Source organism: Rutilus rutilus (assembly GCF_951802725.1).
Source record: "Rutilus rutilus genome assembly, chromosome: 21".
NCBI classification, from domain to species: domain Eukaryota; kingdom Metazoa; phylum Chordata; class Actinopteri; order Cypriniformes; family Leuciscidae; genus Rutilus; species Rutilus rutilus.
The window spans coordinates 24,220,110-24,234,766 of NC_140226.1; the positions used below are offsets into that span (position 1 = coordinate 24,220,110).

The following is a 14,657-nucleotide window of genomic DNA, read 5'->3' on the forward strand; positions in this document are numbered from 1 at the left end:
ACATTTACTGGCAGTTCAATTAAAACCATCATGTCCATCGGCATATGGCAAGCCATTTTAACATTTAATCCTTAATACAATAAATAAGTACTAGCATCTAATGAATACTTATTAGTAATATTTAAAAAGATACTAGTCAATATTGGAATAATTACTAGTCATAAATTACTAGATGATATCAAAACAGAATAGCAATAGTATCTATTAATTTGAAGATATTTTCAACCTAATAGATACTAAGAGATATCTTCTTTTAACAGCTCATTACATAAACATGAGTATACTCTCAACCATCCAATCAGAGTTCATATGGTAATGCAGGCTAAACTAAGGCTATAGAAGATTGATTTTTCGTAAGTAACTGGGTTTGTTGGTTTATCTAGCTAAATATTTAGCTAGTTTTTAGCTGATTTGTCAGCATGAACACAAGGAAAGATATATGTTTAATATGACATTTATTGTTTTGAATGTACAGTAGGCTATAATAAAGACTTAATAAAACTTGCCAATAATAAAATTCAAACAACAGTTAAGTAGACCCGTTCACACCCACCAGCCAAACAACCACAATACTTAGAGATTGGGATTTTTGGTGAGCATTCATAATTCCTTACAATCAAAAATTCGGAATATGAATCTGCGTCTGTGAATGAGAGTCATGTCAAAATAAGAGTAATATATGCACTATATTACATATGCCTATTCATTATATATTTTTTCTCTAATACCTTTAAAAAGGTAGGCTATTATTATATTGTTATTATAAAAACAGCCTTCTGCAATTCAGTCCGTTTCCTGTGTCATCTCTCTTTGATATGTTGTTGGTTCATTAATATTCAACATATTATTTGCAAACTGATTTTTTAAATAGTATTAGTATAAGGTAAGGATATCTTTGATCTAAAATGTTACTAGTAGCCTAACTAAAAAAAAGATTTTCTATGTTAAAACGGCTTGCCATATGCCGATGGACATGATGATGATTTTAACTGAACTGCCAGTAAATGTGACCACACACAGTCTATTTTATATCTTTCATTCATAAAGCTAATGGAGCAGTACAGGCGTGCAGTGTCTTTAAAGGCACTAGTACCTAAAGAATAAGCACTAGAATAGGCACTAGTACCTAAAGAATAAGCACTAGAATAGGCACTAGTACCTAAAATAATAAGCACTAGTAGCTAATGAATAAGTACTAGTACTTAATGGAATAGATACTAGTATCTAAACATAAGTACTAGTAGCATGAAAATACATACAAGTAGGTTTTAAAAGGATTAAATGTTAAAACGGCTTGCCATAATCGGCATCAATACTCTGCATCTCGGTTCGCTTAAGCGTTACACACCCCAAACACTGTCACTATCCGCTGATGTCAGCAGAACAGAAAACAGGTAGGATCTGCTCACTCATAAACGGCCTCAGCTCGAGCTTTCAGTGGCTGTGTGCCAAATCCTATGAGCTGACTACTCAGAAAGCATTTCTGTGGCTCGACATCTGGGCGTGTTCTAATGATCGCTAGTGGTGTTTGATTTGTGAATGAATCAATGATTCGAATGAATCTTTTGAAGTTACGAGTCGCTCCTTGAACTGATTCATATTTTCAAATGCATTCAGAAGGAATCGCTTGGTCCATTCGGAACCGCATACTACGCTACTCTTATTACTTATTACTTAGTATTTTAAAAGGAGAAAATACCAACTTGAACGTCTAGGTCTGAACCGACAATAAAATAATGCTACAGTAGACATATTTATAGTTATAGTTCTTGGTGAGAATGTGACAAAATTAATAATGAAATATTGACAACCAATCAGATCTGTAGCCACGCATAAAATTAAGGCTAATACGATTTATTTCGATCACGAACAATTCAGCGTTCAGAGGACAGTTGAGTGAATGATTCCATGATTCACATAACACGCAAAAGGGCATTTGCTTGTCGCCACCTACTGGTAAAACTTCCAGAAAGAGTCACTGAATGAATGCGTGAAAAAATCTTTTTAGTGAACGGATTCAATAGATTCAAGTCACTGGGATGAATCAAACCCCCACTACTATACAGGCCAACCAAATTCCTGTCTAGGTAGGGAACTCACAAGATTTGAAACACACCCAATAGGCTAGATGTGATTAACAGTGTCAACTGCTATAATACATAAATATCTAAAGCAATACATTTATTTGTATACACCAATGCATTTCAATGTATAAATTAATATATGCATGCTGTGTCAACACATTTGGGCAGCTTACCTCATTTTCTGATGATATCCCCACGAATATATGGATGTAATAAATTATTAAAAAAGCTGAAGGGGAAAAAACTTAAAAGCCACAGAGGCGAGGCGCTCGATGTAAAGATATCAGCGCATAAATATGTATTTTAGTGAGTATTTATACAACACGTGTACTATTCCATAAAACAATGGTCAGCTTGAATGTTCAATGCTCATCCAGCGATGCACAGCCGGTCCTCGGATCAGAAACAATGCAGATGTCTCGAAAGATCTACAGCATATCGCTCTATGTCACCACAGCTGAATAAAACATATCCCATGTTTAGCTCATGGTCGCGCCTACAACATCGATCTGAATTGCGGACTGCAAACGCGCACTGGAGTTGCCATTTTCCTCCTCCGTGTTATGACAATGAGAAAGGAGCTTATCGGGATAGTGTAAAAACAAACACGCAGAACAGCGACCGCTGGTGGCCAATATGCCGCACTGCAACTTCCTCTGAGCCCTGCCTCATTGGGTTACTGTTATTCCTTCTCTTCCTGTTATTCATGCCCATTTGGTTCTGTTGTATAAACAGGCATAAACAAATTATGTTTATGAATGCGTGTGCTACAGGTCAGGGCTTCACTGTTTACAGTGCAAAGATTTTAACACCACCATGTGTTTTTATTTGATCCTCTTGTTATACTTGGGTGGATGATTTTTTTCAAGGTGAAACAACAGATTATTTTTCCTAATGTTTCTCATATAACTAAACATTCATATACCAGGATATTGTCATGTGGTTGTAGGCCTACATTTAAAATTCAGCAACATCTTCCATTCTCCTTCACTCCAACCTTGATCCAACAAGCCAATTTGGTCAAAAACACAGCTTTCTCATATTTCAGAGAAGAACTAACATTCTTTCCCTCTAATTTCATATATCTGACAATTAATATGGAAAAATAGGTTAGACAGTTACAAACAAGCTTGTGCATGCTTAGTTTTATTAATACTACTACAATCATTTGACTGTAACTGTTCTTGTTTTCTCAAGCGGAGGTTATGAAAATGGAGCTTAACGCTAATGTAAATGTGCACTACGTTATGACGTTCAGTTAAGCTAGTTGATGCATAACAGATTTGATGTCAGACAGAGGATTAAACTAAATCAGAGATAATGGCTGTGGGAGTGATTTAACAAGTGAAAGTCATTGAAGGCTTTAATCATTTTGACTCTGCAGTACAGTCACTATGTTTCCCAAACTCATGCTTTTTTTCCTCCTTGAGAAGATTTTGATGGCTGATTAAGTTTCTTTAAACTTCAATTACATTTTAAATTCATGGAACACCATAAATATTTGAACACACAGCTGAAGATAGAATGAAATGAAATCAACCGTGGGAAAGCGGTTGCAGTACCTCAACACACCAGACAGTGGCAGCAAAGGTTAAAAAAGTATGATTACGGAGGCAGATTTTTTTTTTTTGTACAAAATGATGCTTAACGTGCAATTTATCAAAACACAGTCAGTCTGATAGAGTATAACTGATGGTATTTTTAAGACTCTAAATGATACCTCTGAAGTAACTTACCATGTTACAGTGTTAGTGCTTTGATCACATATATTGGTCTTATATATACTGGACTGGACTATTCATTCATTCCCAATATATTCCTCCATGTGCTTTGGCATCACATTTAACTTTGACCTTTAGGGCAGATTCTTTAGTTTGTTATTCAAAGACATCTCTTTCGTAGCCTAGGGAGTGCGTGAGACAGTCAAAACAGAGAGTCACTTCAAATATTGGTGTCCTGAGATAACAATTAAAGGCAAATAAATTTGAGACTCCACTTCAGTCTGTAGTCGATGGACCCACTTTTGCTTTCCCAAGCCACTTGATCCCAGAAAAAAGAAAGTTCAGTGTGACACTGGGAGTTTTACACCACACGCCACTGCATTACGCTCATGTCCTTCCCTCCTGTAGAGACTAGGTGGCTGTCGTCAAACAAGAAGTTAACGTTGGTGACGTGGCTGCTGTGTCCACCGTAGATGTGACTAGGAGCCTGCAGAGGTAGATAGAGAGAAATAAGACCATATTTTAACATTACTTAGTGCTAAAATGAATAATATCTATCCAGGGCCGATTCTAGGGAGCCCTGCGATTTCCCCCGAGGGGGACAAACACGATTTCATCCCGAGGGAGACCCCCCAACCCCCCACCCCCGGATTCCCCAGCTACCCGACCCGAGATTTAGTGCTGTTTCTTACCCGGGACTGAGAGCAGGGGAATGAGAAAAGGTGAACTTTGCCAAAGTCGTCTCCGGTGACGAGCAGTCTCTTTGCATATGAACTGCACACAGCATTGATGTCAGTCCCATCTGAGCCATCCGGCCACAGACCTAACACAAACAGAATATACATGTCATTTTCTTTGGCTGTATGCTAACATTTATGAAGAAAACACAACAAAAATAACTCTTTTGTGTAGTTATGGGCATATGAGGAAGACTGTGAAATGTTCAGCTATATTTATTTACTATCACTACAAATTAAACTATTTTAAAGGGGTCATATAATGGTACATGCACTTTTACAAGTTGATTGTACTGAAATGTGTGTTGGCAGTGCCTGTACACAACCATCATAAAATGATAAAAATCCATCCAGTGTTTTTTTTTTTAATCTCCTTATATGTTTTCCCCTGTCTCAAATCAAGCCATTCGATCTTGTGACGCCCCTCCCACGATTGTTGATTGACAGCAGCGTTTCAACACAGACCCGCCCTCGCTCGTGAGCGAGCTGTCTGTCATCATAGTCCGCGCGGTCATTGTTGATACGCTGGAGCACTGTCTATGAGCAGAATGGCGTCTAATCGATTGTGGTGTTCTGTTCTTGGGTGTAATAAGGAACACAGCAGTCATGTTGATGTTCCTAAATCCGAACCGCTGAAGACGCAGTGGCTGAGTTTTGTTTTCGAAGGGAATATTCCCCACGATCAACGTCAATGCTTTCATGTTTGCGCGAATCATTTCTCACCAGACTGCTTTATAAACGGGGGTCAGTATAAAGCTGGTTTTACTAAGAAGCTGCTCCTGAAAAAAGGATCGGTATCAACTATTCGTGTTCCTGCTGCACCTCCAGAAGAACTGAAGTGAGTGTAACGTTTTATTAACCTTTATATTAATATTTATATTAATCTTTGCAAATCGCTTGCTGCACGCTTCACGATGAATACGGCTGTTTACACTCAGGGTACATTACGGCATGTTTTCTATGTACGACGTTCTCAATATAATTCATAATCCCACGTTTATAATGAACAACGCGTTATGGTTATTGTGTTATTATTTCAAACGGTGTATGCACAGAACAGAGGGGCGGGGTGAGCAAAGCGCATTATCATTTAAAGACACATGCACTTAAACGGCGTGCTGAAAACAGAGCTGTTTTTGACCAGGTAAAATGAGTGTTTTCTTACAATACTAATGAGAATTTTTAATTAAAGTACATTACAAACTTTTAATTTAGACCCTAAAGAATCATATTAGCTTGTACAAAAATGGCATTATATGACCCCTTTAAAGAAATGTAATATTCTTTTTTTATTATTTCACACTGCCATGCATGACACAAAACATAAACCTTACCAAAAACATGGAATCCCAGAGTACAGGTGAAAGTGGCCCATTCAATATCCCGAGTGGTCTCCACACTCACAACTTGCTTGCACACAGAGGGAATCCCTAAAAGACAACAATGAATTTATAATATGAATGGATGGATTTAACAACCAGCAGGCCGAGGTCCACTAGGGGCCCTCAAGATGACTTAAAACAGTGTTTCTCAATTGGTGGGTCGCCAAGACCGTTTTGAGTGGGTCGCGGAGAGAGCAGTCAAAGAAACAACAACAACAAAATACATCATTCTAAGCGTTATTCTTTATTTTGTAAGAGGTGTGTGAAAGAAAGACACTTCTGTCAGATGAGAAAAACAAGTTGTCCTGATTCAGTATCTGCTGTCAGATGAGATGTTGTCAGGCTTTATCAGTGTCATTCGAAATAAAAAGTCTTGAGTCAAAAAGGTTGAGAATCACTGATTTAAATAAGTTTATTACTGAGTATTTCCATGTAACAGTGTTTGGAACTTCAGCCATACTTTATTCAAATGTATTGACTGAATTCATTTAACTAACTAATTATGGTTGCAGTCAAGTAATGAAGGAAAATATACAATGCCACTCATGCAACTACGCAGAATGGCTAATATTCGTCCTGAACATGATCACTAACATCAAGAAAAGATGCAAAAAAAAACTCTGAAGTAGAAATAAAGTATCAGTCCTCAGTAAAGATACTTACAGTAAAGGATCTCATAGTCTCCTGAGTTGGATACCAAGTACTGAGAATCCACAGACCAATCCAGATGGGTGATGAAACTCGAATGACCCTGTGAGCAATAACAGACTCACAACGTTAAAAACAACCTTAATTTGAGGAGACAGATGTGTGTTTGTGTGCATGTTAACAAATAATAATAATAATGTGGCAGTGTTTTTGTTAAAACTATTAAAATATCCTTTTCATTATAAAAATAAAGCTGAAATAAAATATAAATATTAGAAAAACATTTTGGAAAAAAACAACGGAAATTAGAAATTTAATGAAATAAAATGAGTTTTAGTTGAAGTACTAAAATTACTTAAACTAAAACTTAAATAAAAATAAATAATAGCTTTATAGAAATATAAAAAAAGGGCAAAAACAACCAAATGAAAATGTAACTGAAAATATAAAACTAAAAGCTAATTCAAAATAATAAATACTATAATAGTATAGAAATAATACTACGGTAACATAACACTGTAATCTATGGTCTATAATAATCTATTACACTCATTATTTATACAAAACAAGTCATATTTTGCATAAACATACTTACTGAGCACTTTCCAACTCTACTGTATTTCTTGCCATTTTCTGCCACAGCATAAATGTAGATGTAGTTGTCATGTGACCCGACTGCAAGGAAATTACCATCTGGAAGGAATAACCGAATCAATTGCAGAGACTTTAATGAGCACTAGTTTCTGGCTAACTTCCTAAAGTTTTCCCAGCCAGCAGTGGAAAAGCTGCTAGGAAAATTAACTCTAACCTGGAGAAAAGCGCATAACCGACAGCTGTTCGTTCCCATCCGTGTGCACCGTGACGAGATCCTTCGATTCAGTATCGAGAACAAGCCACCTGCGCAGATTGATAATGAGTGAAAGGACATTATTAAACACACAGGTCTAAAGAACCTGAAGCATAATAAAAGGTTAGACTCTTAGATGAGGTCTTCATCCAAAGCCTTTATTAAAAAAAAAAAAAAAAAAAAAAGGAAATCAAAGACGGCTGAAGAATGCCGCTGGGATGGTATTGTGTTCCTGTGTGGCATTAGCATAATAATAAGTGTTTGGGTCTTTCATGTAACACTTTATTAGACCACTTTCCTGAACTGTAATGATGTGTCAGGGACCCCATCGATGAAAAGAAATGGCTCGCCTCACCTGCCCATCTGTGTTCCTATAGCAACCGTTGCCCCAGAAGGGTGGAAGCCGGCCGATTGAGCGGCGTCCTGTCCATGAGGGAAACACACATACATGCTCAATCAAACATCCTGTCAACACAAACGCGGTTACATCTCAGCCTAAGGAACACCAGAGCTCTTTTCATTATAGTTGTAGTAGTGACAAGGTTTTCAATAACAAGAAACCGATGTGCAAGCTGTGAGGTGACACTACAGTAATGCAAGTGAAGCCTACAGAGGCAGGTTACTCACCTCCAATGTTTTGGACCAGATGGGCTGATGGGAGCCTGAATCCCACAGGCAGACATGCTTGTCATAGCCACAGGTGAGGAACTGATGCTTCAGCGGATGTACGGTCAGGCCCCATAGCTCATCTGTGTGGCCCTTAAAATCAAACAGATGCAAAAATTTGGTTTGAATTTCAAAGAAAGTTTCAAACATCAATCATATTCTGTATTAGATCCACAAACCGAGTTACTCCTTTACACTTAAAGATTCATTTTCTTTCAACATACCAGGGAATAAATCCGCAGTCAAACTCATTAACTAACATTACTACTAGTAGTGATGCACCGATTTTAATATTCTCTCTGTTACTGATAAGCCAATAATTATTTCATGCTATTATTATTTTATATTAAGGCCAGAATACAGACTGAATACAGAAGTAATATGTCTAAATCGTTTTACAATAAAACATCAAAAACAAAAGTAAATCGTTTTAAATGCTACAAGTGAATGTAGGCATATTACAGATATTATAATATACAGCATGAAAATGGATATTCATTTTGAGATTTGCTAAAGATTACATTTAATAGTGTTATTAAATTATAAAATAATACATTTTGTAATTTAATAATTTCAATATATTTTATTTTTTAAATATTTAAAGGTCTCATCTAAATGTAAAAAGTAGGGAGAAATATATTGGAAATCAGGATCCAAAATATATAAAATATTGACCAATACAGATAAATTATTTTGTCTAAATAATTTCATAAAAAAAAAAAAAAAAAAAATTCATTTAAAAATAATGCATCAAAAACAAAAATCAAAAGTGAATTTAGGCATCACAACATGATAATGCACAGTATGAAAAATGTATATTAATTTTGAGATTTCTTAACGATTTAACATTCAATAATTTAAATATTTTAATAATTTAAATATTATATATGTAATAATTTAAATATATTATTGAATATGTCATATTAAATATTTAAATTATTATAGTTATATATTTTAAAATATAAACTATTTTGATAAAATTCTATTACTGTTAAGTATTTGATGACAGCAAAGGTTTGAGGATTATAAATGCCCAGTCTTCAATATATATATCCAATATTGACCAGTATAGACACTATTTTAGTATTTAATAATTAGATAGAACTTAGAAATTGATTAATAACTATGGTACAATTTATTAAATTAAATATAAGTCTATATGTTATGTATATTATGGAAAACCATGGTTCTTTTCTCAGTTTTATTCTATATCCATAACTATTCATTTACTCTTCGGTTATTGTACATATACTGGTAAACTTACCTGGGTGATGGGGATAAACTCTCCATCCAGACTGCCTTGTAGGACATAGTTTTTGGTGGTGCCAATAAGAACCGTTTCTCCCCGTCCTTCAGCCACAGTTCGAATAGGGCCATATAACTCGGGCACCTGAAAGTTACATATACATATGGTAAACTATGGATACCTGCTTGAATCTGGTACTACTATTCAAGCATATAAATGCATACTGCATCAAAATGATATCCAAGTATGCCTTACCTCCACTGTTTGAATATTTTGATAATTTTCATCCCATGAGATGAGCTTACGGTCCTTCCCACCTGAGACCAGCGTCCCATTTCTCAACATGCAAAGTGCAAAGACGCTTGCCTCATGTGCTCCCTGAATGGCCAAGCTAATACGATTAGAACCTGTGAGCCATGACCAAAAAACAAGCATTATATAAACCTGTACTGTAAACCAGCATCAGTAAAACAATCAAAGGTGTTCACAGCCTATATGAAAAAAGTCTTATTGATTTGTGTAAAAATGGAGCACCTCTCTCTTTTATTATCACTAAATAAAGAATGTTTTGCTGGTAGCAGCAGACTCACCCTTAGATAACACACAGCCTTTATACTGTACAAACAACATTCATAATTGAATTTCATAGAATAGATATTTTACAAAGTTCAATGGAGGTAGGCTTATACAAAACATTCACATAAATCACTAAATAACTCACTAATAATAATAATAATAAACCTTTTATTCTTTTACCTTTGCCCCACACAAGTATATTTCCACTCGAGTCTCCAGTGATGGCGTCGCCGTTTTCTGAAAAAGTCACACACAATACAAACTTGGGCTTCTCTTGTTTCTGCAAGAAACATAAATATTACTTTATTTTTAAAGCAGAAATGCAATAGATGTATCACACACACAAAAAATATATGATAATACATGTGTTTTATATATTCTACAACTACACAGTGAAATGTCTGGACACATTTGACTGAATTTATGTTTCTCATGATCTTAAAAGCCTTTAACTTGAATGCTGGAAATTAGTTTTGGAGACAAATATAACATTTTTGAAAGAATTGAACACTTTTATTCTCCAAGGCCAAAGACACATTAAAGTAAAAGTAAGCACATTACTAATGAATCAAAATATTTCTATTTCAAATAAATTATTCTTGGAATATACATCAAAGAAACCTGAAAAAAAGAACGGTTTTCACAAAACTAAAGTAAACTAAAGTTTAACTGAAGTAAAAATGTTGTTCATTTTTTATAGTTAATCCCATTATGCACCAGATGAAGCTAAAAAAGGTTTAATTGGAACTTTTTTCATCACTACATAATATAATTCATATACAGTATTTTATAGTTTTGATGTGTCAAAGCATTTGACTGCTAGTGTGCATGATGCACGTTTTACCATATCTAAACGTGCATCATGCTATCATTCAGCAAAAAATGAAATTTGAATAAAATGGAAAATGAATCTGACCACAAAGTCTTATAGGAGATTACCTCAAAAAGACCCTGTTTTTTCACAAGAGACCCTTTTTCTAATGACCAGAAGTAAAGATGCGACTTTCCACACGTGACAATTATATTAGCATCTGTCGGGTGGAAATCAGCAGCAAAGATTGACTCATTTGAGCACTGTGAGGGCAGAGAAAGAGACGTTGTAAAGATGTGCATAATAAAAACAATCAGTTTACTTGTGAATGGCCCTTGTTGACATACAAGGTACACTAACACAAAAGTAGACACTGCTATCAATTATGAAGCACTCACCTTGACTTCAGCTAGTCTTTCTTCCCTCTGCCAGTCCCACACAGACAGAATGTGGTCATTGGAGTCATCCACAACACACAACCAGCTTCCACCGTTCTGAATGTTTTAAAAGACATGTTTAGCACTCTAAAGCTCTTATGACAGGTACATTTAAATAAAAGAAAATACAGAAATGTAGGCTGTATTTTGCTGTGGCACATGACAACGTTTATTTGGTAACATAATATAGAGTTGACTGTCTCTTACCGACTTGGAGAAGGAGAGGCAGACCAGAGCTCGGTCAAAGAAACCGGTTCCAAGGATGTGCAACGTGTTCAAACTCACAGAGTCCCACACTCGCACGTGAGGAGCCAACTGCTGCCAGACACAGACAGACTCACTGAGCATATTAGACCAATTCAACTTCTATTTAAAGCATGTGGATTTGAGATTGTGATCATGCACGTTTTGTTATGACAGACTCCTGAGGCGCATCTGATAATTAGGATATAATGCTAGATCAAGCTATTAATGGTTACGCATGACACCGTTTTAAAATATCTGAGCTGAATAACCAATCTTACTTTTCCATCTGAGGATGTGCCAGCCACTTGTCCTGTTGCTATGGTGATTTTATCGGGATGGACAGCGAGGCTGTAGGGGAAGAGAAAAGAGGTTAAAGATGTGGACAGCTGGGACTGTTGAGGAGTGAGGCGATGACACAGCAGTGAGAGGACATCCCACATTCATGTCTCTTGAGTCAATGCCATCACAACACAATGACTTTGAACATTATGAGTCACAGGACCGATCATAAACACAGGAAACAGATCATCTACATTTTAATCACAGGTCTTTGGTTTCTGTTGATGCTTTTCTTGCTCAAGGCCTTTGACTTAGATCAGACATTCTGTAAATTCCTCTACAGATGAAAAAGTATGAGGTTTTCCATGTTTAGAACAAAGACAGTAGTGTGATCAGTTGTGTCGTAGCTGTGTTAGTATTTGAGTAAGTACAATGTAACTACGTCACCTTAAAATAAAGTGTAACCTTAATTATTCTTTTTTTGTTTAAATCTTACTGACCTCTCAGGGAGGTTGAATAGTTTTATTAAGAGAAAGTTAAGTGGAAAATAGGATGTACAAATAGGGAAAGTCCTCAGTATGAACCTGACACTTCAATGTTAAATATAGTTGGACTAATTTAATTACATTTTGGCCCGGGTTAACAGACAGGGCTTAGATTAAGCCAGGATTAGGGCTTAGTTTAATTAGGGCATTTAAGTAGCTTTTATAAATGTGCCTTAAAAAAAAAACATTACCGGTGTGAATCTTGAGACAAAACAATGGTACTGACATATTTAAAGATATGTCAGTGCACGTTGCGTTCAGTTAAAACAGCTCAAACATGCACTGTAGTCTAGGACTAGGCTTCAGCCTAGTTTGTGAAACCAGGGGTTTATATAAAGTATTAACTATAATTCTGAGCTTTTAAAATGGCCCATATCCCATACTCTCATGCCCCAAACAGAACTAATATGGTATAACACAGAGGCAAAATACAGACTCTGGGATGACAGTGGAATGAATAATAACCTTCAGTGACACAACTAATGATAAATGTTCTGCACATCAAAGCAGAAAATTAAACAACATTGCTCAGAAATACTTTATTCAGGATAGGTTTTAAAAAATAGGCTGCAGAATATTTGAATAGGCTAATAATGTTCTTTCAACATGGCAGTTTATTAAAATATCTGAGGTGATGAAAAGATGTACAAGTGTAATGTACAAGTCTAATGATCTTACAGAGTGTGACATCAGTGTATGCTATGATGACCACATGGACAATGACATCATACTGATAGAAATGTAAGTCTTACCACTTGATATCATCAGTATGTCCAGTGTAGTGTCTTTGTAGTTGCTCATCCACATTATACAGCACGACAACAGATGCAATGAAGTAAACCGTTTCCCCCGTCGGGAGCAAGTACAGGTTGGATCGACAGTCGCGGCCCCGGTAACCGTAACTGGGTCATAGTTAAAGTCACCATGAAATCAATATTTTTTTTTGGGGGGGGGGGAATATTTAAGTATTTATTATAAATGATTTATCTGTGTACATCTTCTTTTTTTTTTTTTCTGTTAACTTCCCATCACAGCAATAGCAAACCACAACCATCCAATCAATTCCTTAAGTCAAAAATCAAGTCCCGCCCTACATTTTTTCTTGTTTGAGAAGCCATTTCACTCGGTAACGGTAACTTACGTTTCTTGGCAATTTTCAGAGCAAAAACTACTCTTAACAATGAACAAACCTCAGCAATGAAGGACTTTTTCTGTGAAAAGCCTCAGTTCTGTCTAACAAAGTCCTTTTCAGGGAATATACCAAATGCATTATGGGTAAGAAGAGCAGAAAATATCCTACTCCAACAGGCTGCAGTGCTCAGCTGAGCCAGAGAGAAACAGGGTATATGATAAGACATTCTTCAAGCTTCAAAATTCAGCAACTTGGAATGAGAATATGGAATTAGTACATCACAGTGAATAATACTTTCTTTTGAGGTCCACGTTCAAGAAGCTTTACATTATGCGCAGTCATTTTTACATGACTTTGACCTAGAAACCACATCCATCATTTAACCTGTGACATTTTTACAAGCTCATTCTCTGTGCAATAATAAATCAACGGGTAATTCAATCTTACAGCAATGAGCGTTCAATACAAGAATCAATCTAAATGCAGCTCCATTTCTATTTCACATGCAGCAATAAAAGGATACACCCAGTCTAGTTTCAGTTTTTTAGGAGGCAAGTCAGCCTTTGTTTCCAGGCAGTATGTGTCCACCAGGTCTTTGGGCATGTACATCGTGATGGGTCGTCCCTTCAAATACATTTTGACATACCCTTCATCTAGAAAAAGCAACACAGATTTTTAGAGCAAGAAAATGCATGGGTCACCGAAGGATCGCTGTGACATCTGTTGATGTTAATGTCACCAGATTTTGACTGAGATAGAATAATGAAGACATATACTACCTTTCAAAAGTTTGGGGCCATTAAAATTTTTTTTTTTTTTTTTTTTTAAAGCTTTTAGCATCAAATTAATGCTGTGCTTTTGAACTTTCTAGTCATCAAAGAATTCTGAAAAGATGTATAATGGTTTACACAGAAATATTAAGTAACACAACTGTTTTCAGCATTGATAATAAGAAATGTTTCTTGAGCAGCCAATTAGATTGATTAGAATGATTTCTAAAGGATCATGTGACACTGAAGACTGGAGTAATGATGCTGAAAACACAGGAATAAATGACATCTTAAAATATGCTATTACTGTTCTTGCTGTATTTTTGGTCGAATAAATGCAGCCTTGGTGAGCATTAGAGACTTCTTTCAAAAACATGAAAAAATCTTACTGACCCCAAACTTTGAATGGTAGTGTATTTTAAGAGGAGATTAAATGTTAATCCAAGACAAAATAAAAGGATTTTATCCCAAAAGGAGAATTAGAAGGAATTGCAACATAGTGTTTAGAATAATATATATTATGTTCTGAA

At 35.8% G+C, this 14,657-nt stretch overlaps 2 protein-coding genes across 23 annotated transcripts in view; both read right to left on the reverse strand.

Annotated features, from left to right (window-relative positions):
* The window catches only part of evla (Enah/Vasp-like a), a 34,614-nt gene extending 31,962 nt beyond the window's left edge, over positions 1-2,652 (reverse strand). For both annotated transcript variants that reach the window (XM_084393399.1, XM_084393396.1), the window contains exon 1: positions 2,258-2,652. In XM_084393399.1, the coding sequence (XP_084249525.1) occupies positions 2,258-2,262 (5 nt within the window). In that variant the 5' untranslated portion in view covers positions 2,263-2,652. The remainder of the gene's footprint in view (positions 1-2,257) is intronic.
* Positions 2,653-3,429: 777 nt separating this feature from the next.
* eml1 (EMAP like 1) overlaps positions 3,430-14,657 on the reverse strand; it is a 60,966-nt gene continuing 49,738 nt past the window's right edge. For 14 of the 21 annotated variants that reach the window (XM_084393391.1, XM_084393389.1, XM_084393380.1 and 11 more), the window contains 17 exons: positions 13,881-14,010; positions 12,978-13,127; positions 11,680-11,749; positions 11,363-11,473; positions 11,117-11,212; positions 10,847-10,981; positions 10,088-10,187; positions 9,587-9,738; positions 9,350-9,475; positions 8,047-8,178; positions 7,775-7,842; positions 7,381-7,469; positions 7,168-7,265; positions 6,588-6,675; positions 5,877-5,972; positions 4,498-4,628; positions 3,430-4,292 (listed from right to left, as the gene is read on the reverse strand). In XM_084393391.1, coding sequence (XP_084249517.1) covers positions 4,167-4,292; positions 4,498-4,628; positions 5,877-5,972; positions 6,588-6,675; positions 7,168-7,265; positions 7,381-7,469; positions 7,775-7,842; positions 8,047-8,178; positions 9,350-9,475; positions 9,587-9,738; positions 10,088-10,187; positions 10,847-10,981; positions 11,117-11,212; positions 11,363-11,473; positions 11,680-11,749; positions 12,978-13,127; positions 13,881-14,010 — 1,898 coding nt within the window. In that variant the 3' untranslated portion in view covers positions 3,430-4,166. The remainder of the gene's footprint in view (positions 4,293-4,497; positions 4,629-5,876; positions 5,973-6,587; positions 6,676-7,167; positions 7,266-7,380; positions 7,470-7,774; positions 7,843-8,046; positions 8,179-9,349; positions 9,476-9,586; positions 9,739-10,087; positions 10,188-10,846; positions 10,982-11,116; positions 11,213-11,362; positions 11,474-11,679; positions 11,750-12,977; positions 13,128-13,880; positions 14,011-14,657) is intronic. The other 7 variants (XM_084393390.1, XM_084393377.1, XM_084393393.1 and 4 more) reach the window with 1 other exon arrangement.